General features: G+C 34.8%; 3 protein-coding genes across 3 annotated transcripts; 2 read left to right on the top strand and 1 right to left on the bottom strand.

The window, feature by feature from the left end:
* Window positions 1-9408: 9408 nt before the first annotated feature.
* polr3gla (RNA polymerase III subunit GL a) lies at window positions 9409-14722 on the bottom strand. The gene is made up of 8 exons (XM_065294447.2): window positions 14615-14722; window positions 14132-14248; window positions 13704-13833; window positions 13422-13490; window positions 13284-13340; window positions 13108-13178; window positions 10531-10659; window positions 9409-10411 (listed from the first exon to the last, which is right to left on the bottom strand). The coding sequence occupies exons 2-8, from the start codon at window positions 14243-14245 to the stop codon at window positions 10325-10327; spliced, it is 657 nt and encodes a 218-aa protein (XP_065150519.1). The 5' UTR covers window positions 14246-14248; window positions 14615-14722; the 3' UTR covers window positions 9409-10324.
* A 1253-nt stretch (window positions 14723-15975) lies between these two features.
* Window positions 15976-21857, top strand: LOC135783552 (uncharacterized). Its single transcript, XM_065294312.1, has 9 exons — window positions 15976-16858; window positions 17536-17717; window positions 18941-19014; window positions 19151-19293; window positions 19373-19453; window positions 19554-19729; window positions 20001-20138; window positions 20476-20561; window positions 21439-21857. Exons 1-8 carry the CDS (start codon window positions 16789-16791, stop codon window positions 20539-20541), a joined length of 930 nt encoding a protein of 309 aa, XP_065150384.1. The 5' UTR covers window positions 15976-16788; the 3' UTR covers window positions 20542-20561; window positions 21439-21857.
* Window positions 21858-23658: 1801 nt separating this feature from the next.
* LOC135783212 (uncharacterized) lies at window positions 23659-27054 on the top strand. The gene is made up of 6 exons (XM_065293862.2): window positions 23659-24490; window positions 25028-25311; window positions 25394-25728; window positions 25849-26268; window positions 26355-26509; window positions 26634-27054. Exons 1-6 carry the CDS (start codon window positions 23868-23870, stop codon window positions 26884-26886), a joined length of 2070 nt encoding a protein of 689 aa, XP_065149934.1. The 5' UTR covers window positions 23659-23867; the 3' UTR covers window positions 26887-27054.
* The last annotated feature ends 301 nt before the right edge of the window (window positions 27055-27355 follow it).

Raw genomic sequence — 27355 nt, 5'->3', positions numbered from 1 at the left:
CATGGTGTTGCTTCATTGCCGACTACTTTGAATAGTTGTGATTGGCTGAGACTCAGCATCACGCTTGTTTTCATTGGTTGAGCCCAGTGCTCAGGCAGTGTTCATTCACCTCATGCATGCTGCGATTTTCCCTTATTTCTTCTTTTTTTTTGTTGCCTTTTCTCATGGTTTTATCTAAATGTCCTTAAGATGATAGTACAAGTTATGTTTTTAAATTGGAATCCCAAATGTTAGTACATTTCTGAAATAATAACATGACAATAGATGGTTGATTTGTTTTCCAAACTTTTATTTTAAAAGTATTAACATTTCATCCATCATTCATATCAGAAGAGAAACCTATTGTCAATAACAAAAATGTAGCGCTTTGAGAACATATTTATGAGATCACATCTTTGACCCGTGATCTGGTTTTTTTTTTAACCCACGATACCGCAAAATGTTCTTTTCTTCACTTCTACACAGCAGTTTTTACCACCCACGTCATCACTCTGCAGTTTGAGAAAGGGAACACAACTTCCTTTAGATCATTGTACACCCAGTCTCAACAGAACAAATGTCTCTGAACTCTGATTGGTGGTTGAATTTGATCACGCCTCACCCCATTGGCTGGATTGCTGGAGCATGTTGTGATCATGCTGTGAACTCATGCTAGCATCACTCTTGCCGCTCTATGCCAAATGCTCCTCATTCTTTAGTTCATTCTTCAGCACTATGAACATTGCATTGGTCAGACTAAAAACATCAAGCAAGTCTAAACCTGGAAACACTAAGCTTGGCGCCCATTTGATTAATTAAGCCAGCATTGATGCACTAAACTCTTTGGTTCCTTTTCTAAATAAAAACAGCCATTATCACATGATGACAAAGGAATGTTATACTGACCTTGGCAAACTCCAAACACATCGAGACCAAATAGGGGGGACATGTGTGTTGTGAATTAAACTACAAGAAGTCTTAAAAGTGATGAACAATGCAAGGACACAATAAGAGAAAGATGGAAATAAGAAGGAATTTTAATGTTTTGGAGTTTAAAATAAACTGTACAGTACATTCTGCATTACCTGTAAACCTATACAGGAGATCGCATAAGAGCCTGGATCAAAATTTATAAAATGTGTACTGCATAAAATAAAAAAGGTACTTTTTAGAACTGTTTTTTTTACATTTCTTCACTGAGGAAGTAAAACTGATGTTACAACATGTGCTATTTATTCAGTAATACTGACTTTACATTTTCAGACACAAATGGGAACTAGGGAGAGATAACTGATGTGAAACAGGATTTGTCAGCGCATTTCGCCTCATGTTGTTTTTCCAAAACATTGCTTGTTGACAGAAGACTATCTAGAGATTCTGGCATCTGACTTCCAATTAAAAACATAGAGGTGATGTGCTAAATGTGTATTATACTCTGTGACAAACTAACATTTAGTTGCAAAAGTACATCAACAGAGACAAACTTGAGTCGCAACATTGCATCATTGTTTTCGCATTTCACACAGTGTCAGTTTTCACATGTGTTCAAAACAACCCTAAGGCACGGCAAGACCTGCATAAATGTACACAACATGTTTTATGGTTTCACGTGGGATGACAAGAGCCTCTATTGGTCTGTAAAGTGAAAGCAACACACAAACTCCTCCCATGCTGTCGTGTGGATAAGATCAGAACGTTCTGTTTGCTGAGAGCTGAGAGAAAAACACTTTGAGAAAGGGGAAATATCCTTTTTGTTAACCTTGACCTGGCCTCTGTTACCTGCACACTGAGATAATGTGTTGTGAAGATGACCAGACACATGCAGGACATGTGAATAGTTAGAATAGATATCCAATGCTTAAAGGAGGCACTGCTCACAAACTTTATACAAATAAAATAATTTTTGATTTTTTTAAAAAGCACAAATTGGATTATAATGGTAAAGTTCATTAAGATGACTCAGATTTTGTTGTCGAAAAGTATTTAGAAAGACAGTTCAGTTTGCACAATATAGATCAGTTATTCTAATTTAAGGACTTGCCTGCCTCTAGTGGTTCATAATGGAACTGCATTGGTTTGTGAGTTGACGTAGGTTTTTAAATGCACAGTTGTTAAACAATGATGATTTAAATAGATTTAGATAGTTTAATAGATTACACTTAAATTAGATTTTTAGCTTCCCTAAGAAGAAGTTTTATTTATATAGTGCCTTTTCACAGCTTAAAGTGGCTTTATAAACTTAAAACATAGTCAAATTTAACATTAATGCACAACACACAGAGAGAATCACACATAGCCAGTTAAAGTACATATTTAACAGATAAGTTTTAGCTGATTCTTGAAAATGGGCAAATATGAGTAATTGAGTAATACACTGTAAACATGACTGCATGGGTTAATTTAACCCCATATTGGGCCGAACATGTGCTATGTTAAAATTGACCCAATGTTTGTTTTTTGTTATGAAACCGTGGAGCAGTTACCCAGCAGTTGTGTTAAAACAATCCAGCATTGGTTCAGTACTAACCCAGCGGTGTAATCTGTCCAGTATTTACCCAACATGGCTTAAAAATAACTCTGTAGTAGTGAATTTCATGATTTAGGAGCAATGACACAAAATGACCTTTCACACAGTTGACAACCTAAACTGATCTTGTCATCTTCTCAAACAACTTCATGAGATGCATTCTGGGATGTTTTTAATATTGGAGTTCTTATATATGCTGAACATTTGATGCCAACTCGTGCATTAAAAAATGTTTGTGGTTCAACTTTGTGCATTAGAACAACACATGCACAACTTAATAGGCTACACATTTTAAGTGTTTAGCACAATAAAAAAAATGTCTATGTGACCCTGGACCACAAAATCAGTCATAAGTATCATGGGTTTTTAATTGTAGCAATACCCAAAAATACATTGTATTGTCAAAATGTATGTCAAAATTATACATTTTTTAATGCAAAAAAATAAATAATTAATTTGAATATTAAGTCAAGCTCATGTTCCATGAAAATATTTTGTTAACTTTCTACTGTAAATTTATAAAACCAAAAATTCACTGCATATTCACAATACACATTTTGGTCAATGGAAACCATTTTCCTTGCTTCAGATAAACTGCTTAATACTTTTTTGAGCCCTGCAAAGTTTGCTTTTTATTTTTAAAACATGAGGGCATGTCGTTTCCATATATCTACAGTATGTTGTGGTTAATTTGACAAATGACCCAACAAAAATATACAAAAAATGTAAGTAATAATTGCTAGTGAATAAAGTAGAGATGGGCTTCAAGGTTCAGTTAACAGTCAGATTATGTTTGTGTGTCCCAATACGCATGAGTTTAAGTAACTTTGAAAAGTTATCCACATTTATACACATGACTCTTAACCTATGTAGTGATAATCAGTGCATATCAGTTTTTTTATCAACATCTGATCACATACACTACAGGTTCTTCCAGTCACCTCAACTTTTGAATGAGCAATGTAATATTAGATGCAATAAGAGCGAGTGCCAAAATATTCAGGTCTGACATCACGAAACTCAATGAGTTGCTGACAAGTCCTGGAGTGTAGACAGTGATGATATATCTCAACTCTAGTGCCAGTGAGACCAACCTGCACCGCTGGTCTAACCAATAAGACATGGTGAAGCAGTGAATCAGTACTGCAAAAGAAAGATGCTTGACTGCACATCTGTTTTCTAATGTTTTGGTATTGTAATTGGTGTGTTATTATGGACAATGGGTCATTTTCTGCTGAAGTCAAGCTTTACATTATGTAAACAGTTTGGCAATGCGGCTTTAATTAAGATTGTGGAAGGAGAAAGACGTAAGAGAGAAAAGCAGAGATAATGTCCTGTGTTTTATCCTTGAATACGTCTGTCCAGCCTGTTGTTTAGTCTAAAATCTGCCGATTTCTCTTCAGTGCTATAATCACAGAGCTCACAGCAAACAATAACCGGTTTTCTCTGCCATCACGTGGTCTACCATGGCTGATATTTGTTATTGTTGTGTTTTGTGAACATGAGAATTTTGAGATAAATTGGTCATGCTTTAAACTTATCACCTCAAGGTCCTGAAATAAACAACCACACTGCAAAAAACTGACTTTTTTGACAAAAACAAACAAACAAACATAATTTAAGTGATTTGTGCTTAAAACAAGCAAAAAAAAAATGCCAGTGGGGCAAGAAAAAAGTGAACTTTTTTCTTAAACACTTAATTAAAGGAACACGCCCAGATTTTGGGAATTTAGCTTATTCACCGTATCCCCCAAAGTTAGATAAGTCCATACATACCTTCCTCATCTCCGTGCGTCCCGTAACTCTGTCTGACGCAGCCCCCGCTAGCTTAGCTTAGCACAAAGTCTGGAAGTGAATGGCTCCAGCTAGCAAACTGCTCCCAATAAGTGACAAAATAACGCGAACATTTTCCTATTTATATGTTGTGATTTGTATAGTCACACCGTGTACAAATAACAAGGTGATATGAGACACAGCGATCTTTTAACAGTATACATACTGGGAACTATATTCTCAGAAGACGAAGCACTGCTACTTGAGCAGTTTGCTAGCTGAAGCCATTCACTTCCAAACTTTGTGCTAAGCTAAGCTAGCGGGGGCTGCGTCAGACAGAGTTACAGCACGCACGGAGATGAGAAAGGTATGTATGGACTTATCTAACTCTGGGGGATACGGTGAATAAGCTAAATTCCCAAAATCTGGGCGTGTTCCTTTAAGGAAATACTTTTTTTTACACCTTTGGCAGATTTTTTGTGCTTGTTTTATGCACAAATTCATTTAAGTTGTATATGTTTATATTAGACTTATTTTCTTAGGTAATTTTTCTCATCAAGAAAATACATCTTGTTTTAATTTTCAGTACAATTTTTAAGATATTACTGAAAACAAGACAAAAATACTAAGTAAGAAAGTCATTTTTTGCAGTGCAATTCTGAAGGCGTAAGGACAGAAAAATTCAGTAGAGATCAAAGTAACACAAAAGTGTTAACTTTAGATACAAGTCCTTTAAGATTATCTGGATTCATGCATTTGGCAGAGACTTCTATCCAAAGTGACTTAAAGTGCAACAAATGTATACATTTTGATCAGTATGTGCATTCCTTGGGAATCAAACACATGATCTTAGGACTGTTAATGCAATGCTTTTCCAATTGAGCTATATGAAGTGCCTGAAGCATTTGATGAAAGAAACATCAGCAATGGGTAAGGAGAAAAGTTTAGTTATGCATAAAAAATATGCATATTTAGTTAAGCAAATACATGACATAGTTCAACTGGTGGAGCATTCCTTTGGCAGTGCGAAAGGTCAAAGGTTTGAATGCCAGAGAGCACACATGATAAAATCTAAAGCTTTTAAGTTGCTTTGCCAAATGCATAAATGCAGATACTTGGGTTGACAGACATGTATGAATATTAAATATTTAGACAACTTCACTTATATGTTGCTATCAGAGATGAATGTCGATATGTGAAGAGACTTTCAATCAGCATAACAAAAAAATTATCTGAAATTTTTTGCCAGTATAATTTTAGTTGAACATGGCCATGATTTTAGTTTTCAAACACAATGCTGGTCAAGCTTTGCTCATGCTGTGTAAGTTTATTCACAGAGCTGAATATTAGCATGGTTTATGAACTTGACTGTTTATTAAAACAATACGATTATTGTTTCAGTCAATAATATCAATATCAGATCACAAGCACGGAAGAAACAGAGGCTGTTAAAAAATCAAACAGAGGAAGCACGCTGCAATACTTCATCTTCCTAAGAGCACAATAGACAGCTGGACCTGAGATCATCCTGAGCAGGAAACTGGGAGTCAATGTTCTTCTGTTCTGTCGAAACAGGAAAAGGGCGGATGCAGAGTCAGCTCCCGAGGGAGAGTCAAAAAATGGAGGGGTTTCACAGATTCAACACATTCAATGTAGATAAGTGATGCGTCATATAAGATCAATGGAGATATGGGTTACTGTTCATTTTTTGTTATAACCAAGTTTCGTAATTTTTCGATGTAACCAAGCGTTCATGGTTCGAGGATTGCATGTTGCACCTGGTCAATGAAATGAAAAATAAATTGAACCTATTATTAGACACATGTGATGATACAGCACATGACTGACAGATGATCAAGTCAGCACAGGAAAGGATTTCAGTGAAAAATGCTTTGCACAATCTGTCCTGACCCCTGTGTCGGCTCTCCTACATGTGGGATGGCTGTCACAGTCACATTCCTTTCTCTGTCCTGCCATTGCAAAATCCTCTTTCACACTTACGGTTTTGTTAACAGGATCGAAAGAGGACAGCATGGTTTTGTAAATGACCTGATTTTGGCCTGCAACCCTGAAATTGACACATGCATCTCCCCTAGAGGTTATCTTGAGGTAAAAATGTCGTGTGAAAAAGCAGACACCTACTGTAATGTGCTTTTCTCACCGGCCTTATCAATAGAGAAAGTGAAAGAGACTGATAAAAGATAAGATTGCTGTACTCTGGTAAACTAAACTAAACTAGACCAACTAAAAAATACCCTTTTTATCCAAAGCGACCTACCAAGGTGAATTGTTTGTCAGTATATTTGTTCCCAGGATCAAACCCATGACCTATTAATGGCAGTAAACATTGCACAAAACTTCATAATCACTATTATGCTTTAAAAATAAAGCAAAACAGTGTTACAGTGATTTTACCAAATGGGGCATCCTTGAAGCGTTGTCTTTTATCAAACAACAACAATATCATACAGCCTAACTGATCTTATGGTTGGTGGATGAGCAGGAATGTTGTTTCAGGGCCCATGATGAAAAGCACAGACTCACACTTTCAGAAAAAAGGTGATGTCACTGGCATGGGTATGTACCAAAAGGTCCTAATATGTAGCATTTTATGTACCTTTGAGGTACCAATTTTATATGCTTGTCTGTTTTAGGTACAAATTGTACTTTTTGAAAAGGTACCGCTTCAGTAACAACTTTTGTACCTTATTGTACTCACCCAGCCCATGAATTTTAGCCCTGACCCTTTTATAAAGAATTAGCGATGCTCCGATCGATCGGCCGATGGATGATGCTTGCTATTCTTCTCAATGAAATACGGTGAAATGCCGCTACATCCAAAAGCCAGAGGGCGCTCTAGTGCAGAAACTCAAAATGCGCTGCAGACGAAGAACTATACACACGCAGCTGACACGCAGATCCAGGTAATGGCTTAAGGATATATTTATATTGCTGTTCTTCAAACCTTTTCACGTATTTTTATTATAATAAAGAATATGTATAATGATTATGTGTTGCTTTTTCAAATGCATATTATAAACGCCTCAAACTAACAGTGATTTCAGATCGATAAGGACTTACTGATCAAAAGTTGTAGTACATTAAATAGCTGTGAATAATTCATCCGCATTTATAGTAGCACCCCTATGTTTAATAAATTGTAACTGTTTGTATCCAGATTAACTGATTTTAAAATATTTAACATGTTTGGATCAACCACATTAAGTTACACAAGCAAACATTTTAGGGGTTACATCAGGTAAAAATAGTTTCTCATGGTGACAACTGAAATGTCATCATGTTAAACAGAGCAGACGTTTACATAAAGCAGCCTAAGGCATGCAGTCTTTGAAAAATTTGGAACAGTGAGTATGAAAAATATTTGCACATTTTGGTGTCAACTGAAATGAATAATGACGCCATTAAGAGAAATGAACAGGCAAACTGCATGCATTAACATCCAGCAAAATATCTAGTACAACTTTAAGAAACTTTAATCCAGCTTTCAAATAAGAAATACGTTTAAATCATCTATGCTTAAAAATGTCAACATCAAGTGAATTGTGTACTGTTCACATGTGCTGAACTAAACACAGGAAAAAATTTTATTTTAGGGCCGACGCATGCAAATGCTTTTGATCTTTTGTGGGTGTACATTGCGTTCCCTTTCTCACCACAAAGGCACATCGTGTACATTAGCTCATGGGAAGAGGAAGTAACACATATTCATAAAACATGTGCTCACAGCACTTTTTTAGCACATGCATGTATGTAACTCACTAAACAACTAACTAACTAAAAAACTGCACAATTAGTTCTTTGAAAATCATTGATGCCAGTCATAAGTTACAACACACTGACACATATTTTTAGGATCCTCTAAGCTTGTTGACAGGGTGAATGAGTGGAAAATATATGGGTGCTGTACACATAGACCCCTTCAGTTGTGCACTTTAGCACTTTTGTCACTTCATGAGAAACAAACTTTACGTGTTGATATGTATCACAGATGTGTGTGTTGCTTGTGTAACAATATGATTAATCTAACTCAAAACCAAAAAGTTATTGTTCCCCGCATTTTTTAAATTTTCAGAAGAATCATGTACAGGGTCACATTTTAATAAATGCAGGGCCAATGAAAAGCCACAGCCATATAGTCAACAATAATCAATAATCCTGACACTACGATCCATAACCTTCCCATTCATTTACAAAATGACTCTCAAGACATGATCACACTGGTACTCCCCAAACATATTCCAGGTTTATGGGAATGTTCAATAGGTCTGGGGTGGTTTTATCTTAATAAAAGCAATCAAATGCAAAGCTTGAGGCTTTAGGGTATTCATGTTGAATAAATTTACGCTTATTAGATTTATGCCAAATGTGTATTTACCTACTTCACCTTTGTCATAAGACTGCAATGAGCAATACACCATGTTTGTTTATTCAACAGCCAGTCACATGCTAGCACAAAAACCTTTTCATAACATGTATGCACGTCTGTACTTTCGGTCACCTTACAGGTAAATATTAACTTGCATTTCACGCCCTTGCTGGTCACATTGTTCAACGTGTTTTCTCAGACCCTATGGAAAATGCCATATGCAGGTTCTGCATTAATGCAGACAGCTGACCGTTTGAGGTGGTACGTGCTGCAGTGCATGCAGAATCTAAGCAGGTCTTGCTTAAGACCCTTATCAAATGATGCAATGTTTAATGATAATACAGTCAGAAATCCACTTGCAACACAATTAAATAAATTTAACACTGTGCGTGTGCATTCTCGCACAAAAGCACAGATTTTGGTTTGTACCTTGAAATTCTTAATTTCTGAATCTGATAAAGCGTGGGAAAATATCTGGTGTATCACTTGGGATATGTATTAACTGAGAAACTGATACTTAACTTGTGTTAGCTTCGATCTGCCAAACACACAAAGCTCAAACAACATAAATCTGACACTGAGGAATGAGACGGTAAAACAGGACGGATGGCTAGACTTGTTTATGCTATATATGGCAGGCTGCACGTCCGCCAGATCTTAAAGTAGCCAAGGGCCTGCATTAGTTCCCTTATAGCAAATACATACACAATTCACTTTGCTTAAAGTGGTTGCCAAATGCAAAAAGGTTCAAACTTTTATTCATTTAAGTTCATTACTTTGAGAGAAACAAACATGACTGATATTTTAAAGCAAAAAAATGCAGCATGAAGTTAAAACTTGGCTTTGCAAGAAAATTCAACCTACTATTGAAGTTTTGACCTATGGTAAGTTGACATAATACAATTATATAAATATATATATATGAAACTTTTAGTAAACTGTATTAAAACTATGCATGCAATGCTATGCTTAGAGATGTCAAAAAAACTTTCAAAATCTCAGCATGTGTGCAAGTCCTACACTGAAGGGAAAGCTCGCCACCTGCTGGATATAATCATAATCTTTTAACACATTTGCACACAGACTAGAAACTGTCATATATACTCATACAATTGTAATTTTTATTTCAAGTTTTTATCAGGTGTAAACAAAAAATGCACTCATATGCATATTTAAATGTTATAGTGTCCTCACGTTTACAACAAAAGGGAATAATGACTCCACTTTAAGCTGATCCACTTGAATATAACAACAATTTCAGCCAATAACCTTTCAAAAGTTACAATAATAATAATAATATTGATATAAAAGTGCAGTGTGAGATTGTCTCAGTGGTTTCAGAAATATAACCTCATGCAAGCGGAAAAGCAGCTGTATGTATATTCACTATTATTGCTTAGTATAGTATATAGCAGCCAGTTTAGAAATGACAGTAAAGTCTTAGTAGCAGCGCTGGCTGTCTTTTACTTAATACAGTGGATAATGAAATAACAATTTAGTTACTTATTCATTATTCATGAACCACATTCATACTGAGCAATGATAGCTTGATTTAAGACACTTCTTGATCAAATATTTCTGTAAAATTAACACCAGATGTAGCACTCCAGAACTCACTAGATTAAAAATGTTATTAAAATTAAATTCAATAAAACATGCTAGTAAACAGCTTCATCCATATTGTCATCACTATCTCCTCCGAACTCTTCTCCATTGTCAAAGTAAGACATGATGTAGTCTGTTTCCTAAAACACAGCAGATTAAAAATGCTTTAACGTTCCTTTTGATCGCCTTTATCACCACAAAAGAGAGTAGGGTAAATTAAATGATAAGGATAGTTTTAATAAAAAATATTTTTTCTTACATCTTCAAGTTCTTCTTCCTCATAGTCTTCATCCACATCTGGCTCATCTTCCTCATTTTCCTCTTTTTTCTTCTTCTCCTCCTCCTCCTCTTCCTCAGAATGCTGCTCTTGCTCTTTTTTCTCAAGTGTCTGTAAATCATTTCAAAATATTATTACTTTGCTACTTGTAAACATGGCTTCGTGCACAATGCTTATTGTTGGCTCTTAGGTCTTAATTTTAAGTTGCATTGGAAAACAAATCTCTGCTAAATGAATCAATTTAAATTTACTACTAAAATGTATTGCAAGATGAAATAGCAGCAATAAAAACCGGTTATAAGGAATAATAAAAATTAAGAGATTAGTAGAGTTGAGATATTAGACAAACCATACACTGTAAACAAATTGCTGTAATTATGCAGCTGGTTGCCAGTAACTTAGTGTAGAAGATAAAGACTGAAAATGTTTCATGTTCATTTAACTTCGAACAAACTGTTGCTAGTAAATAACATAAATGTAAAATATAAAGTAAGTTACAGTAATACCCAGTAATACTGTAATTTTTACAGATTTACAGAATTTTTTTACAGTGTGATTTTGAGTAAGAGTAATTTCAAACATTTAGGGGCGGTTTCCTTGACAGGGATTAGGCTATTCCTAGACTAAAATAAATGTAAGAGCTGTCCAAACTGAAAACAACTACACTGACATATCTTAAAATACACCAGTGCCCTTTGTTTTGCCTCCAAATGCACACAAGTAATGTTTATTTTGGGGATTTTTGCCTGGATTTGGCCTACCCAATTTCAAAAGCTTCCCATACCCACATGCAGAGGTGCACATACAAAAGTTTGGTATCATTTTACAGGAAACCCTTTGAAATTACATAAAACACTGTTAAAAGTGCTAAACATGGTTGTATGTGTTGTCAGTTCTCTAATAAGCACAAAAATAAATAGGCGCTTTTTGATGTTTTTTTTCTAAAGTCTGTATTTAAAAGTGTATAACTCTGGCCCTGAGTGGTAACGAAACTTCCAGACAGTTTTGTTTGATTCCAGCAATTGCCAGCTTACAGAGGAAAAATGAATTTTTTCTCTATCATAATAAATGCAAAAGTTATTTTACTCCAACTGATGGGAGGACTAATACGCTTATGGTGTACAATTTCTGCCAAAAAACATTTGAAGTGCTCCCATAACCACATACAGTGGAATAAATGCAATATCTTTATATCATTTTGCAAAAATCCCTTTGAAGATACATAAAAAGCTGTTGTTTGTGACAAATAGTGTTATTTATGTGGTTTTTCATATGCTAAAACACCAAATTTTCTTTTTTTATGTTGTAAATACTATCTTTGATAGTGTATAACTCTGGTTCTGGGTGGTCTAGCAGACTGCAGACAGTTCTGGTTGTTACCAGCAGCAGACAGTAAACACCCAAAAAAAGAATGAACTCTTTAGCATGTTGCATTCAAAAGTTATTCTCATTTTACTGAAGTGTGCGAAAATAAATGTTTCATATAAATATTAATTTTTTGTTTTCCACATATAATAAATTGCAAGGGATTAATTATGCACACAACCAAAGAAAATGCTGTGAATGGACTCATTTTTTAGAGTAGGACCTAAAATAAAAGATGGTGTATCATTTGTGGCTATCTGTGCTATCTGAGGCAGTCCACACTCAAGTTTCCCATATGTTTACAAAAGACAATTTTTTACCTCATTATTCATTCGATGATTGTTAGATAGGTGATGATAATAGGACAAAAATAACGCTGCAGACTTATTCCTGAGACTGAGAGCTTTCATTTGATATAAGACTTGCCCATGTTTGTAATACTTGAAAAACATGAAATATATGAATATTAAAAGATATTAAAAAATATCGGGGGGGTGATGGTGTAAATTAATTGTAAATAACTTTCTTACAGTAAAAGATATGTCAAAGTGATGCATATCTGCAGAAAGTAGAGAGTCTAAGCTTTCAAACAGTATCTCATATGTGGTACTGGGTCCATGACAGACCATTACAAATTACAGGAATATTTTATATTAAGTCAAAATAAGATAATTCTGGACCCGGTACAGGGTCCACAGAGTTAAAGAAGTTAAGGTATCTTTGTTAAAACTAGATATATTTCCCAATTAAACTAATCCCTGTCCGGGAAACCACCCCTAACAGTTTATTTTAACCCACACTATTTAGTATTTTCACCACTAGAGGTCGCTGTTACACAATAACAATAACAAATGCGAAGCTTAATGTTACGAAAGAGACTAACCGTGTTTACAGATGAGGTCATTATTAAAAACAGGATTTTTTTCTAGATTTACAAATCCTTGAGAACGTAATTACTAATAATTAAACATTTCACACTGTGAAAGTGGTTTTTGGAAATTTTATTACAAAAATTTTACATATTGTTACTTTAAATGTCTGTATTATTAACTATATTACCGCAGATGTTTTGATTAATATATTTGAATGTCAAAGTGCACTAAATATTTAAAATATTATCTGACATAAATTTAATCTCGGAGAAACGTGTGTATCACAATAAATCAAATAAGCATGGTTTTTATGAAATCTCACCTCTAGTTTTTTAAGAACCTCTTCTTTGCCCACAGCTTTTTTGGGTTTTTGCTTGAGTTGTGGTGTGGCACCTATGAGCAACAGCATTATAATTTAACATATAGGATCAATAGCACATTTCAACTGGCATTTGCATTATTATCAAGACAATACGCAATGATAAACGTTTCTCTCACTTGTTTTCAGAGGTTTCCGAACTTTAATGCAAAGTTCTTTGGGCATGCGACTCCAGTCTAGAAATAAAGTAAAAAACTTAAAACATTTGTTTCGAATCCTTGATCCATTGAGAGTTTATTTGCATTTCAGTTGCTTACCTGGACTCCATTCAATGGTGTTGTTTTTTGGTTCACTTTTTTGGTATTTATCAGAGTACCGAGCCACATCTAGATAAAAAAACGAGCAAAAGAGCTGTTAAAGGCTGATTTATAACAAACCATGTCAGATGGGTCTTCAATTGCCTTTGAATATTTCAGTCGACTCCCACACTTCAAATGCAAATTTAGACAGTATGGAAATCTGTCATTGCTTTTGTGCTCAAAATGGCCCACTCTATTTGCATGACGTAGATCCCTCCCCCCAATCTTTCTCAGTCTCACCTTTCTTTGTTTTGGCTGCTCTGATGTGGAAGGGCAGATTCTTACTGGAGGCTCTCAGCTCCTGTTTAAGAGCGAGCATATACTCCACCTCTTCACCTGTATGAAGAGGCACTGGCCTAAACTGCATCGGCTAAAATCACAGAAACAAATGTCACATATATATACTTTAAAATAATGTAAAGAGTAAAGAATATGAAGCCTTGCATTACTACATGATATGACTAGGGTAGCAGGGAGAGTTATTATTTTAACTAAATAAATACATACTAGGACACACCAACATGTGCATACACATACTGTATTATTTACTTAAATTGGCTTGTTATTTGACATGGCACTTATTTTGGGAAAATATAGCACAATAAATGTGTAATATCAATGGGAAAGACAGTGTAATGACTGTTGAATTACTCTTACAGGAAACTTACAGGAAAAAGTGGAGAAGGTGTTTGTGTGGATGTGGGTAAAGATTCTCCTCTCCCGAAACCCAGTGAGTCCACATTAAAAGTAAACTGGTTTCTTCCTCGACCTCTGCCTGCCATAGTCTGCAGACATAAGAATCAGAATATGTGTAATAACAGACCATTATTAAATTACTCTTATGAAGAGTTTGACCCTAGCCAGACATTAATAAGAAAAAAGTGATTCTTAAAATCACAAAACCTCAAGTGCAGATAAATACACATTACTGTATAATTAATACAGATAAACATAGAAAGATGTCAGCTATACTGAATAATAGTGATAATAAAATGATCTTTCTGAAATATGTTACAAATAAATATTTATATTGCATGATTAACAAATACTTATAAAATAAATTAATTAAAAGTTGTGATTGACCATAACAAGGATGAGTAGACCATGTTATTTTAAGCAATTATTTTAAAATTAGGCAATGAACAGCTTACCTTTTAATGTGCTTCGCGCTCGTAAGACCAAAATGATCGAGTCACTCGGCTGCACTACTTGCTTGAACACGTGGGTAACTGTGTTTACATCCGGCACATGTACACGATAGGTCCGCCTCAGTTTACTCTCCCTGCAGAAACATACTTCATATGAAAAGTTCCTACACATGTGGTATTTATTACATTGGTATTACAATTGTTATTAAGGTATTACAATACAAACAAGCTGTATTATATAGTTGTAACATGTAAATAAGTTATATGGCATAAAGTTATTAATAGAGGGGGTTTGCATGAATACTTAACAGAGATGTTGAGGGCCATTGGTTTGTATTGTTAGTTAGAATACCGGTTCTTGAAATAAATAGTTTTAAATCAAGTCAAGCTGCTTTATTGTCATTTCAACCATATATTGCAGTGCAGTACACAGTAAAATGAGACGGACGTTTCTCCAGGACCACAGGCTACATACAAGACACTGAACAACACAGAGTTAGGAATAAAAAGTAAAAATTATTTACCACGTTTTGTTTCTGTGTTGCTTTTTATTTCTTTTTATTTATATAATTTATTTTCTGAAATTTGTGCGCCTTGCTTTTTTTTTACCGTGTAACAAGTATTATGTACTTCATTAACCCTTTATTACTACACAACCAAACACTCCCATCTAGTGTTCAGTTCCTGTAATAACATGACCGGACGATATCCACAACGATATCAGTTTTCCACAACACAAAGTTCAATTTTCACTTATAATGATCAGTATTTAGTCATTTAAAACATGTGAAGGATTATTATGTTCTTTGCTTTTTGTTAACTATTTAATGACTATTAATTACTATTCATGAAAGGTATTTTTGCACTTTTACTTTACAAATACATGCATTAAAGGCACATATATATTTCTTAACCTCTTAAACCTAACCTGACAGAAAAACTTCTGTAAAAACATATAAATATATTAGGGCTGGGCATAGATTAATCTAGATTAATCTCATACAAAATAAAAGTCTTTTTTGTATAACATATCAGTTTGTGCTGTGTGTAATTATTATGTATATATAAATACACACACATTCATGTATGTATTTAAGAAACATTTACATGTGTATATATATTTATTTATATTTTTATATATTCTATATTATATATATATAAAAGATATATAAATAAAACATTTCCTAAATGTATATATATGTATGTTTGTGTGTATCTTTAAATATAATATTTACATACAGCACAAACTCATATATTATGCAAATTTTTATTTTTTTATTTTGCATGAGATTAATCTAGATTAATCTATGCCCAGCCCTAATATATATATTTTTTTTAATCACAAATTCGTAGGATAACAATTTACAAATTTGTGATTAAAAAATATTTATTTAGAAAAATGTTATGTTTAGACCAAAGAGACTATATAATTATATTTGCACCGATAGCACGACTGAAAACTAGTGGGAATTCATCGCTGAGTCCAGGGAGTGCATTTCTAGGGTTTGGATTGAGGTTCAGTTGAAAATATAGAGAATCTCCATCCTTGATCCAAATAATAGCATTTAAACTCTGCTACTGAATAAATGCAAAAAATGTCACAAACTGGGAATTTCTGTCATTTCCACAACTGCCCATGCATACGTAACCTGTTATGAGGACTTAAGAAGTATATCATTCTAAAATTAGTTACAAAGTACCTGTTTGTTCAATGTTTCCATGGCAACACATCCTGTGGAGTTAGGTTAGATGTATATTCCTCTTGGTAGGGTGCAGCACACCATTGTCATAGGCATTAACCCCTAGCCAAATATATCCGACTTATACTGTTTGACGCAATGAATATTTCAGGGTGGTGTATGACTATAGCTCAAACAAACTGGCTTTTATTCTACTTCATGAATCACAGTGAAGAACAAAAAAATAATGAAATATGAATCATCACTCATTACATCTTTCAGTGTTTTGCCTATGCGATCCCATAAAGCCACACCCTCATCCAGGATGGATTGATAGGTGACCTCCAGATATAAAGTGATCAAATAAAACACTGCACTACATTCACCACCACAAGAGCCTGAAGTGACTGCACCATTTCTCCAGAAGATCATCATCATCCAGAGGAATTCTACTTCATTCAGTGAATTTTGATACAAGATTTGGGTCACATTTTTAGGATGGGTCGGAGTGTGATACTGTGCACCGGTGCAGCGCTATGCATTCTGCTGTTTGCAGCAACTACAACAAGTAAGTAAATTCACAGAGCAAAATATGAATTAGTATGAATTTATGAATTTAATAATGGCTCCCTTAGTTATCGATAGTTGGGAAGAGAGCTCCAGCTGCATATTTGCTTAATGCAAAATTTGGATGTGTCTGTAGAACAGGTTTTAAAATATAAAAATGACAAATTTAACATGTGTGACCTTGTCTGAGAAATCTAAAGTCTTGTAATTTAATTTGGAGCATTAAAGTTTGATTTTAATTGTTGATTTCAATCATTGACATCGTCTTATTCAGTCAGTATTAAAGATATCAAGATTTTTATTTCACAGAATGTTCTTCACATTATGTAGAATGATTTTATGTAGAAATACTAACTTTCAGTGGCATAAAATGTTAAATAAAAGGTGCTACACAATGCCAAAGAATAATTTTTTTTGGCTATATGGTTTAATAAAGAACTTTTACCATCTAAAGAACAGTTTTCACAAAAAAAAATTCTTTGTAATGAAAAATGAAAAATTACTATAAAGGTATGAAAAAAAATTTTCTTTTAGAAAAACTTTAATTGAAATGTTCCTAAAAAATATTTTATCTTATCCCTGCTTAACTTTCTGTAGCACCTTTATGGGATTGATGGAGTTATTCACATGGCAGTAAGTAACTGATGCTAAAATAAAATCTGTCACTGAATCTTCTAGGTGCTCAGCCCATCAGTATTTATCAAATTCTTCAACTAATCCAGTCTGCCCCGAAGAGCTACCCCTCACCTGTTTACGCCTTTAATCTCTGCATGGAGATCACCAACCGAGTCTTCAATGATTCCCTTTACAACCCGGCCACTGCAGAGTACAAGAAGATGTATAATGAAGTTTCTGGAGCTGTAAGTGTTTGCATTGAATGCCACCAGTTGCACTGACCAATACGTAAAGAAATAATTGACGACAAGCCATTGAATTATTCGATAATAATGCACACCCAATGTGGTAATGCTTAAAGGTTATTTTAAGACATTTGAAAGGTTATGTGTGCGTACATTTCTCACCAATCAGCATTCAACAGCCCCGTGGTATAATGACATATACTAGCAACTATAAACAAATTTTGATTTTACATTGATTTCACTTTCAATCTTTGGCATGGTCTTCAAGATATCAAGGTTAAATTTTCACTGATAGTTCACAGATATCATAACATGCCAGCTTTAGGTTTACACACAATAAAAACAATTACTTTAGCTTTTACAGACTGGGTCGCATATAACAACCATAGCATGCTTATAAAAAGAGTTAAAATGTAACTTAATTTGTGACCACAATTTTAAATTATGTATAAATATTGAAATCTAAATATTGAGAAAATCGCCTTTAAAGTTGTCCAAATTATAATGCATTAAATATTTTTTATATATATATTTACGGTATAGAAAATATACTAATTATCTTCAAGGAACATTTTCTTTATAATATATCCTAATTATTTTTTTCATAAATGTATTTTTGGCTGGTTTTGTGGTCCAGGGTCACATTTAATAAATCTTCATGTTTCTTTCACAACTTATGGCATTTCATGACAGTACACTGCAAAAACTTTCTTAGTATTTTTATCTTGTTTTCAGTAAAAATATCTAAATTCTTAAATTAAGATGCTTTTTCTTGATGAGCAAAATGACCCAAGAAAATAAGTCTTGTTTTTAGACCATTTTTTGGATTTTGTGCATAAAACAAGCAAAAAAAATCTGCCACTGGGGTAAGCAAAAAATCTTGAACATTTTTTTAAACACAAAATTCAAGAAAAATTCAAGAAAAAATTGCTTACCCCATTGGCAGATTTTTTGTCTTGTTTTATGCACAAAATCACTTAAATTTGATATTTTTGTTATAAAACTAGACATATTTTCTTGGGTCATTTTGCTCATCAAGAAAAAGCACCTTAATTTAAGAATTTAGATATTTTTACTGAAAACAAGACAAAAATACTAAGAACATTTTTTCTTGAAAATCTTTGCAGTGTATGTCTTTAAATGCTAAAAAGATAAATAATAATAGATTAAGCTATATCTTTAATACATGCATATTTCTAAACATGGCCTTGTTATTTTTACAGCTGAACATCATATATAACTGCTCTATCTGTCCCACAAAAGAAACCTATAGAGGGGTAACATCAATAAAGTTCAGGTAAACCTGACAGATTTTAAATCTTTTGCTAATATTGTTTATTTGAAGATATAAATCATTTTAATACACTGTTTATTACAGAATGTCATGCACATGTCAGCTATTTACCAGCTTTGTCTTTCTTGTCTTACCCCAGTAAAGGGTCTGTGGTCGCAAACTGTACCATATCGTTCCAGACGATTTTCATCAACAACGTTGTGATCAAATATTTGTTCCTGAAAGCCATCGAAAACAATTTTCACCCAAATGGTCTTGTAATCAACAAAGATTTTACTAATGGTGAGTACCGTCCATAACATTTGTGAAACCGAAGTACATTTTAAAGTACTTAAACCATAACATGATTTGTCTCATGCAGAAACGGTCACACCTATCTGGCACTTTACAAAGGCCACAACTCCAATGACAAGAGTGACCTCCTCTATAGTCAAAGCCTCAGGTGGGTTTAGCATGAATACATTACAACTTAGGCCTAATAATTCATAGGATTACTGCTTTATCACCACTAATTACTTATCCAACGTTTCACCTAACCTCAGGATTGTTAGTGCAGAACACCACAGTCAAACCTAAAAATGAGACACAGCCTGCTATCCTTCCCACCTTCCTGGGTTCAGTGGTAAATCCCTTTTACAGAGGAGTTCCTGGTTGGGCCATTGCTTTGCTGGTGTTGGCATGTGTCACCCTGCTACTCATCTTCATCCTTATACTACTGGTATAAATAAACTTTATACCTATATCATTCATTACATAAAGAGCTGTTCAACATCCCATGCCCAGCTCATAAAAATACACTTACACTGAAAAATGTAATTTATTATGGTGTACAGATGTCTTTCCACATCAGGCTGATACAGGAGACTTTGCTAGCATTACAGTAGCATTGAGTGTTCCTGTAAAGTTGTGATTATACTAATCATCTGCCAAATGCATAAATGTACTTGATAAATGTATTATGTCATGTAAAATCTCCATTCCATCCGCAGTTATGCTTTTGGTGCTGTACGAAGAGAAACAAAAAGGATGAGACTGAGCATGCACCGTACGAGCGAACGTCTTTCAAAGAACATCTTACCCCATACAATCCACAAGCACCGCAGCACAACCAAACCTACCCTGTCTTGGTAAGAACACATCTATACTATTTATGTCTATAGACTGAAATGAATGATCATCACTTTGTCTGTCTGGAAAATTTAGGGTTATTTATTACGAGATATTTTAATAATGTACGGTTACTACGGATACATACTACTGATTAACAAGATGATTTAAATAATATATAGTAGTATATATAAAACTAAAAGAGAGTGAATATGATAGAATAGCTCAACTATGACTTTTCAAAATATTTCAAAGTATTCCAAACATAACTTATAATGTTTAAGCTTTATTTAACACAGGCAGTTAACTGTTATTACAGGTTCTTTTTTAATAAAGGCTGTGTCTTTTCTATGGCAGGCAGATCCAGAGTTTATAAAGAATGGCAACCGCTCGGAGATGTATGTGGTGAATCCACAGAGATGATGAACACAATTGTAAGAGAGGTAAAAGATAACACATCTGATAACATCTGGACTTTAAAGACCTGAGGAAATACATTATAGGCACAAACTTACACATCATAGATAACACAGACAGACAGTACAATGTCAAAAACTATATTTATTAAATACGAATACATTCACATTCACAGGTAAAACTAACCGCTTTACAAATAATGGTGGCTTACAGGGTATACTTACACATAGTGATGATTTATTTAATTTAAACAAAGAGACCAGCAGAGCACTATGCCCATCCATTTATTATATAAACTGGGTTAAAGAAAAATAAGCAAAGGTCATTCAATGAACTGACTATTGTGACCATTATACTCATTTATAGTGGCAGGCAGCACAAAGATGGGATTTACTAAAGCTTAAAGATTAAACAATGTATAAAGTTCTTGCAAATAAATGATTCATTTGTTAATACATTGACAAACAATGGATGGCATTGATGTATGACTTTGCCGGGAATATTTGTCTTATTTATTATCTTAAATATTTATTAGTATTATTTCTTAAAATATTCAATACAATTATGTTAGATTAATTGACATTGAAAAATATTTGCTGACATATGAATCAAAAAATCCTTTATACATTATAATGACATTAAGGAATAAAGCTGAGGGAAAACAAACCAAACACAACCCTCACATTTATGTAACTGTTTGTATAAGATAGTTTACATTACTATATATGTTAATCTTATTATATGTGATAATGTAATAAAATAATCTTCATCGGCATCTGTGACTGTAGTAAGATGTAAACATTTACATTTTAAGAAAGAGAAAACTTTATATTGTTAATACCTGTTATTTAAAATATGTTAATATTGACATATACAGTACAAATAACATTATCATCTTTTCAGAATCCGGACACATAAAGATCTTGTGATGTAAAAGATTTCTCTTGTGGAAAACACTGAAGACTTCAATAAAGATCATAATGATGTCATCATTACCATGTGTTATATAAGTATTATACTCATCTTTTTCAATGAGATTGCTGGTTTTAATGTATTTATTTCTGAATTATTTATAAAGCACAAATAAGGGGACATTGGGCTTTTTTGCATATATTATTCTGGTTCATTGTCAACAAGCCTCAATTTAGGCTAAAAACATCTGCTGAATGACCAGACTGAAGTTTTGAAAGATTTTATTTTTGATAGTGTATGCGGTGGTATGTTTTTCTCATGACTGCAGGGTCAATATTATGCAAACATATTTTCATCTTTATTACATTTGTGTTGTCATTTATAGTTCATGTGGGAACAACTCTTATTATTACACTACAAAACAAAATTAAATCTGTAGACATCAAAGCAAATCTGAATAAACTGCATGGTTAAAATAATACGCTTGAAATGTTTCTCTCTTAATAAAATATGAGTTACAGCAATAAAACTGCAAATTAACTTTGTCATATTTACTTTGTCTAGAACACAGTTGCAGTGTTTCTAACATCTACATTAAATTACACGTTAAACCTAGTAAATGTGTAGCTATTTTTAAAGATCAAGATTCTAACGCATACACTAGTGCTATCTTTCTCTTGTAGTCTGTAAATCTGAAGTATCTGCTAAATAATTAGCTTGCTAAGTGCTTTTTAATTCTTAAGCAAGTAGGGAAACTTTAAATTCATCATGAGAGTTATTGTAAGCTAAAATAAAATAGAGTACAAAATGTAATATTTTAACTTTGAAGCTAAAGTCTCTTCAGTACATTCCCAGTATCCATTTGCAATGCTAACAGGATTACCTGTCCATGTTACAAACAGGCATATAGGCTTTTTTTCTCACCTAACCAACTCAAGTTTTATGTCCTTATTAAATGTCAACATGCAAAACTCTATTTGACCCTCTATTTGGTAAAAAGAAGAAATGGTAGTGAAGTTATTAACCTATCTATCTTGGTGTGTTTATTTCCACTGTTATCACACGGCTCTCTGGCTGCTTCCCGCTCATGAGAATCTCCTACTACTTATATGTTCAATGTATCACTTTTCTCATGCCAACATTAACATAACCAGCTGGTTCAGAACAATTCAAATCAATATTTTGTGCCCATTGCAATGTTTAACAAATGCATCAAAACAAAATTAGACAGGTGCACCCCAACGGAAAAATCACATCAATATAACTAAATCCCTGGTCAGAGCCTGACTCCAAGTGTGTGGTGATAATATGGAGGGCGTGGTGAGCTTGAACCTAATTTATAGTAAAGCAGAACTCAAGTCAATAAAAAAAGAGAGATCAATAAAAACTGGCAATCTTATTGGGATAATGAACAAAAAGGAAGACATTTATATTCAATACAACCAATTGCAGGAAGAGGAAGGAGTTTGAGGGGGAGAAGGAAGGAAGACTGTATTATATCAAGATTAAGACTTGGCCATTCAGGTCTTAATTCAACAATGCGTGTAATAGGAAAACATCAGGAAACAGTGGAACATGTGCTTATTAAATGCAATAGATACATAGAGGAAAGGACTAAACTAATAGAAGAATTTAAGAAGAAAGGTGTACAACAATTAACACTAAAGAAGCTTCTGGATCTAGAGGAAGGGGATAGTTTATTAATTAAATTCTTAAATAGTACTAATTTAATAAATAGAATATAGATATTATTATTATTATTTATCCTCTCTGGACTATGACGGACTTGAGCTGTAGATGGAGGAGCTGGAACACGCAGCAACATCGATTGCTGGGATTAGTGTCTCTGATCCATTACCCAGTAGATGGCGGTAATGCTCTTTTAAGAATGCGAGCCGCCAATAAGCTCAAAGAAGAAGAAGAAGAATGAGGTATTTTCAACTGCAGTAGCCACCGTTCAACCTGAAGAGGGCAGCACTCAGACGTTTACACCATTGAAACACTTTATATCCAAATGTCAAAAAACTTACTAAAATTAATGAACAGCACTAATAAAGCATCACTCTTACAGATCATTAACTAAAAAAAAGTTGGTTTAGGGTTTAGTTACTCTTTAGTAGATCCTCCTTTAGCAGAGAAATAACAGACTCTAAACGCTTCCTATTTCCTGTAACGAGTATCTGGATAGATGAATGTATTTGTGACCCGTCAGGAAAACCAATGACACAAGTCGGCAGCAAAACTTTCGAGATAACGTTTTCCTGAGATTATAGGGTGCAGCGGGGGCTGGCGTCGTTGTCTGTGTGTATTTACATACTGGATAAGCGGCTTTTGATACTTTAGTTATGGCCCCGCCCCCAAGTGAACAGCGTGGCTACTTAAGCAGCCCTCTGTCCAGCTCTTTCTGATATCAACATTCAATGGAGAAGATGGACACCGCAGAAGCTGTCGCAGACGAGCTGAACCGTGGATGTTACGCCGAAAATGTTTTGAAGTACTTCTTCGACAAGCCGGATTCTTCTGAACAAGCGCTCACTGATTCTGAAGACGATCTGAGCGACGATGAAAGCGACATGATACGACTATATAATATCCCTAATCTACAACTGAGCGAAGATGATGAAGACCAAGACGAGGAAGAATGTATCGGGCTGGCGTCAGATGAGTTGGACCGTAAGATATCAGAGGCTATATCGGTAGTAACATTTGAAGGGAATGAAGACAGAGAAATGCAGAAAATCCGCAACTTTGACTGTAAATGCTACACGAGGAGAAAAGAGAAGCAGCTGGATGGGAGACAGTCCTGTAGCCAGAAGCTTTCTCCAGACATTATGTACAACATACGGCTGGATTCTTTAGCTGCGGAAAAAGAGTGGCAGGACATGCGAATTATTGGACATTTAGAAGCTAACAGACGCACAGTGCTAACTTCGGAAATGATAACATCAAAAAAGAAGGCACCGACGAAGAGGAAGTGTGCCCGAACTACTTATTTCATTGGAGGCATCGAGATCTGCAAGAATACTTTTGTGTTTCTTATGGGGTGAGTTTCCATAAACGATAAAGTTTGTCGTTTTGTGTTCATTCTAGTGCAATGGTTGTTAGCTAGCTCAGGACTGTGGTTTCGATTGCCAAAACCCCTATTGTTATTAGATGGATCAGGACTGTGGTTTCGATTGCCCCCATTACTATAATGTGCTTTTAGATGGCAATGTGAGCATCTGCTATTAATTTGAATAATGCTTGAATTGACTGATGTTAAAAGCCTGTTGGCATTCTTGAATTAAATTATGCTAACTAAATAAACTAAATTTAACTAACCAATGGTTTACTAACGTAATAGTAGGTGTATCAGATTAAATTCATAATTAAAAGTATGAAGTATCCGTAGCCATTAAATGTGCGTTATTAGTCAAAAAAAAAAAATGTAAGGATTTTTTTTAATCCTTAGACTTAAACCAGGTCTAACCATTAACTTTTGCAGTGAATTAAAAAGTATTGGTCATAAAATGTACTTCAATAAAGTATAATGACATATAATTGGCAAGACCATGATATTAAATTTTTCTTTCCTTTTCAGCATTGGGAGAGACACCCTGGCTGATATAGTCAAACACTATGAGGAGAATGGGGCAAGACCACGTTTGAGGAAGAAGAACTCCCTGCCACGTCCACCAGCCAGGTTCATCAAATCTGAGGACATCAACAGAGTTGTGGACTTCATAAAAAACTATGCAGAAGACAATGCCATCTTGCTGCCTGGCCAACAGCCTGGGCATAAGTATTGCCATGTGAAGTTGCTGCCAACTCATGTGTCCAAGGCTTCAGTGTGGCGTCTCTATGTGAAGTCTGCTAAGGAACTTGGTATGTGTAAACATTGATTTAGAATTGAGTGCTTATAATGTGAAGCCATTGCGTGTAACCATAAGCAATATCTGTTTTTCAGGTGAGCGTGCTGTTTGTAAAACCAGCTTCAAAGCACTGTGGAACCAACTTCTCCCACACATCAAAAGTTCCCGGCCGCGCACAGATCTTTGCTGGCAGTGCCAAAGCAATACCGAGCAGCTGATACAAAGTGCAAACCTCCCAGATGATAGAAAGTCTGAAGCGGTAAAGAAGCAACAAGATCATCTTTCCCTTGTACAGAAAGAGAGGGACCAATACAACGACTTGAATGCTGCCTGCAGAAAAATTTGCTCTGGGTCGAACCTGTCTTTTGGACCGTCCCTACCAGCTAGCAAGAAGATTAGGATGCATTACAGTTTTGATTTTGCTCAGCAGGTAATTCACAGACATTTACTTCCACATACACTTCACTTGGAAACCCTGTTTATTAGACAGTTATGAAAAGACACAAATTTAATCTAATCCAAGTTCCCTCTCTTCTTCTGTCTCCTACAGTTACACTTTCCCTCAAACCCTCTCCAGCCAGGACCAATGTACTTCCTGACCCCACGGAAATGTGGCCTATTTGGGGTTTCCTGTGAAGGTCTGCAGAAACAGGTGAATTACCTGATTGATGAAGGCATGTCGTCATCTAAGGGAAGCAATGAAGTCATCAGCTACATGCATCATTTTTTCGGCAACTTTGGAGTTGGAGAAACAGAGGTGGATCTTCATTGTGACGACTGCAGTGGGCAGAACAAGAACAACTTCATGCTCTGGTACCTTGCCTGGAGGGCTGGACACAAGCTTCATGATAAAATTGACATCCACTTCCTTGTTGCTGGTCACACCAAGTTTTCTCCTGACTCTGGCTTTGGACTCATCAAGCAAGCCTACAAGAAGACAACAGTCAACACTTTGGCAGACATCGCTGAGGTACTTTAACTTTACTTTGATTTAGTGACTTCAGTGTTTTCTGTTCCGCTTCAACTGAAGACCTATTTTCTCCCTGTTTTCCTCAGGTTGTGGAAAAAAGCTCTCCTGTAAGTCACCTCAATATCCCACAGCTTGTTGGAACGGCGGAGGGCAAAGTTTTAGTCCAAACATTCGACTGGCAGCACCATCTGACTCGCCACTTCCGTAGTCTCCCACAGATCAAGAGTTATCATCACTTTAGGTACTTAAATTGAAACTCACACATTGTGTACATACAATATAAATTAGCATACATTATATTAAAACATACACATGAAGTTTTTTTTTGCCATGTTTAAAATGTCTTATGTTCTTATTCTGCACAGCTTTGACGCCAAGAGACCAGGTGTGGTGCTTGCAAAAACTGATTGTGATGCACAACCTGTTGAATTTCAGCTACTGCGCGACGGAGAAGATCTGCCCCCTATTGACGGTCTTCTTGTCCTGTCCCCACCTGGACTGAACATTGACAGGCAGACATATCTCTATGAAAAAGTCAGGCCGTTCTGTGCTAAAGAGGCAAGACACATCACATGCCCAGCGCCAAGGGTCACAACACAGAAGAGGAAGCGGATGTGATATTGGACTGTGTCACAAAGTCCTTTTTTTGTCTTTTCTTTTGTTTACAAAAATAACTTTCTACTTTTTTAGGAAACTTTATTTTTTACTTTAAAACAAATTACTTTTATAAGAGTTTTTATTTCAAGCATTGTATGCTTGTTTGAAATATTTAAAAAATAAACATTAATAGCTATCTGAGTGTTGTTTCCTTATTTTATAATTACAATGGTAGGATTATGCACTCTTTCTTTAGAAAAAACAATCTACAGTATAAGAGTTTCTTTTTTTTGTTAGTGTACATAAGAGTTGCCTTTATCAGTAGATGCTAAGAGACATTTATTTATATATTACCTGTTTGCAAACTTTTTTTGATGGCACATTTTCCTGACCTTTTTGAGCTTAGCACAGTGGGTAGCTTTACAGGGGTATGGCTTATCTAAATGAGATGTAAATGAGCCCTATTGTCACTACGTGCAGCTGAGAGAGG

Source organism: Paramisgurnus dabryanus, chromosome 19 (assembly GCF_030506205.2).
Source record: "Paramisgurnus dabryanus chromosome 19, PD_genome_1.1, whole genome shotgun sequence".
NCBI classification, from domain to species: domain Eukaryota; kingdom Metazoa; phylum Chordata; class Actinopteri; order Cypriniformes; family Cobitidae; genus Paramisgurnus; species Paramisgurnus dabryanus.
This window is presented reverse-complemented; position numbering and strand designations above follow the sequence as displayed.

Excerpts from the sequence above, each read along its gene's own strand:
- polr3gla (XM_065294447.2), bottom strand. The coding sequence starts at position 14,245 with ATGGCAGGCAGAGGTCGAGGAAGAAACCAGTTTACTTTTAATGTGGAC. Across the intron at positions 13,179-13,283 it reads TCGGAAACCTCTGAAAACAA|GTGCCACACCACAACTCAAG; the intron begins GTGAGAGAAACG and ends TGTTGCTCATAG. Across the intron at positions 10,412-10,530 it reads AGGAAGAAGAACTTGAAGAT|GAAACAGACTACATCATGTC; the intron begins GTAAGAAAAAAT and ends GCTGTGTTTTAG.
- LOC135783552 (XM_065294312.1), top strand. The coding sequence starts at position 16,789 with ATGGGTCGGAGTGTGATACTGTGCACCGGTGCAGCGCTATGCATTCTG. Across the intron at positions 17,718-18,940 it reads ATAATGAAGTTTCTGGAGCT|CTGAACATCATATATAACTG; the intron begins GTAAGTGTTTGC and ends TTATTTTTACAG. Across the intron at positions 19,294-19,372 it reads CAACAAAGATTTTACTAATG|AAACGGTCACACCTATCTGG; the intron begins GTGAGTACCGTC and ends TGTCTCATGCAG.
- LOC135783212 (XM_065293862.2), top strand. The coding sequence starts at position 23,868 with ATGGAGAAGATGGACACCGCAGAAGCTGTCGCAGACGAGCTGAACCGT. Across the intron at positions 24,491-25,027 it reads ACTTTTGTGTTTCTTATGGG|CATTGGGAGAGACACCCTGG; the intron begins GTGAGTTTCCAT and ends TTTCCTTTTCAG. Across the intron at positions 26,269-26,354 it reads CTTTGGCAGACATCGCTGAG|GTTGTGGAAAAAAGCTCTCC; the intron begins GTACTTTAACTT and ends TGTTTTCCTCAG.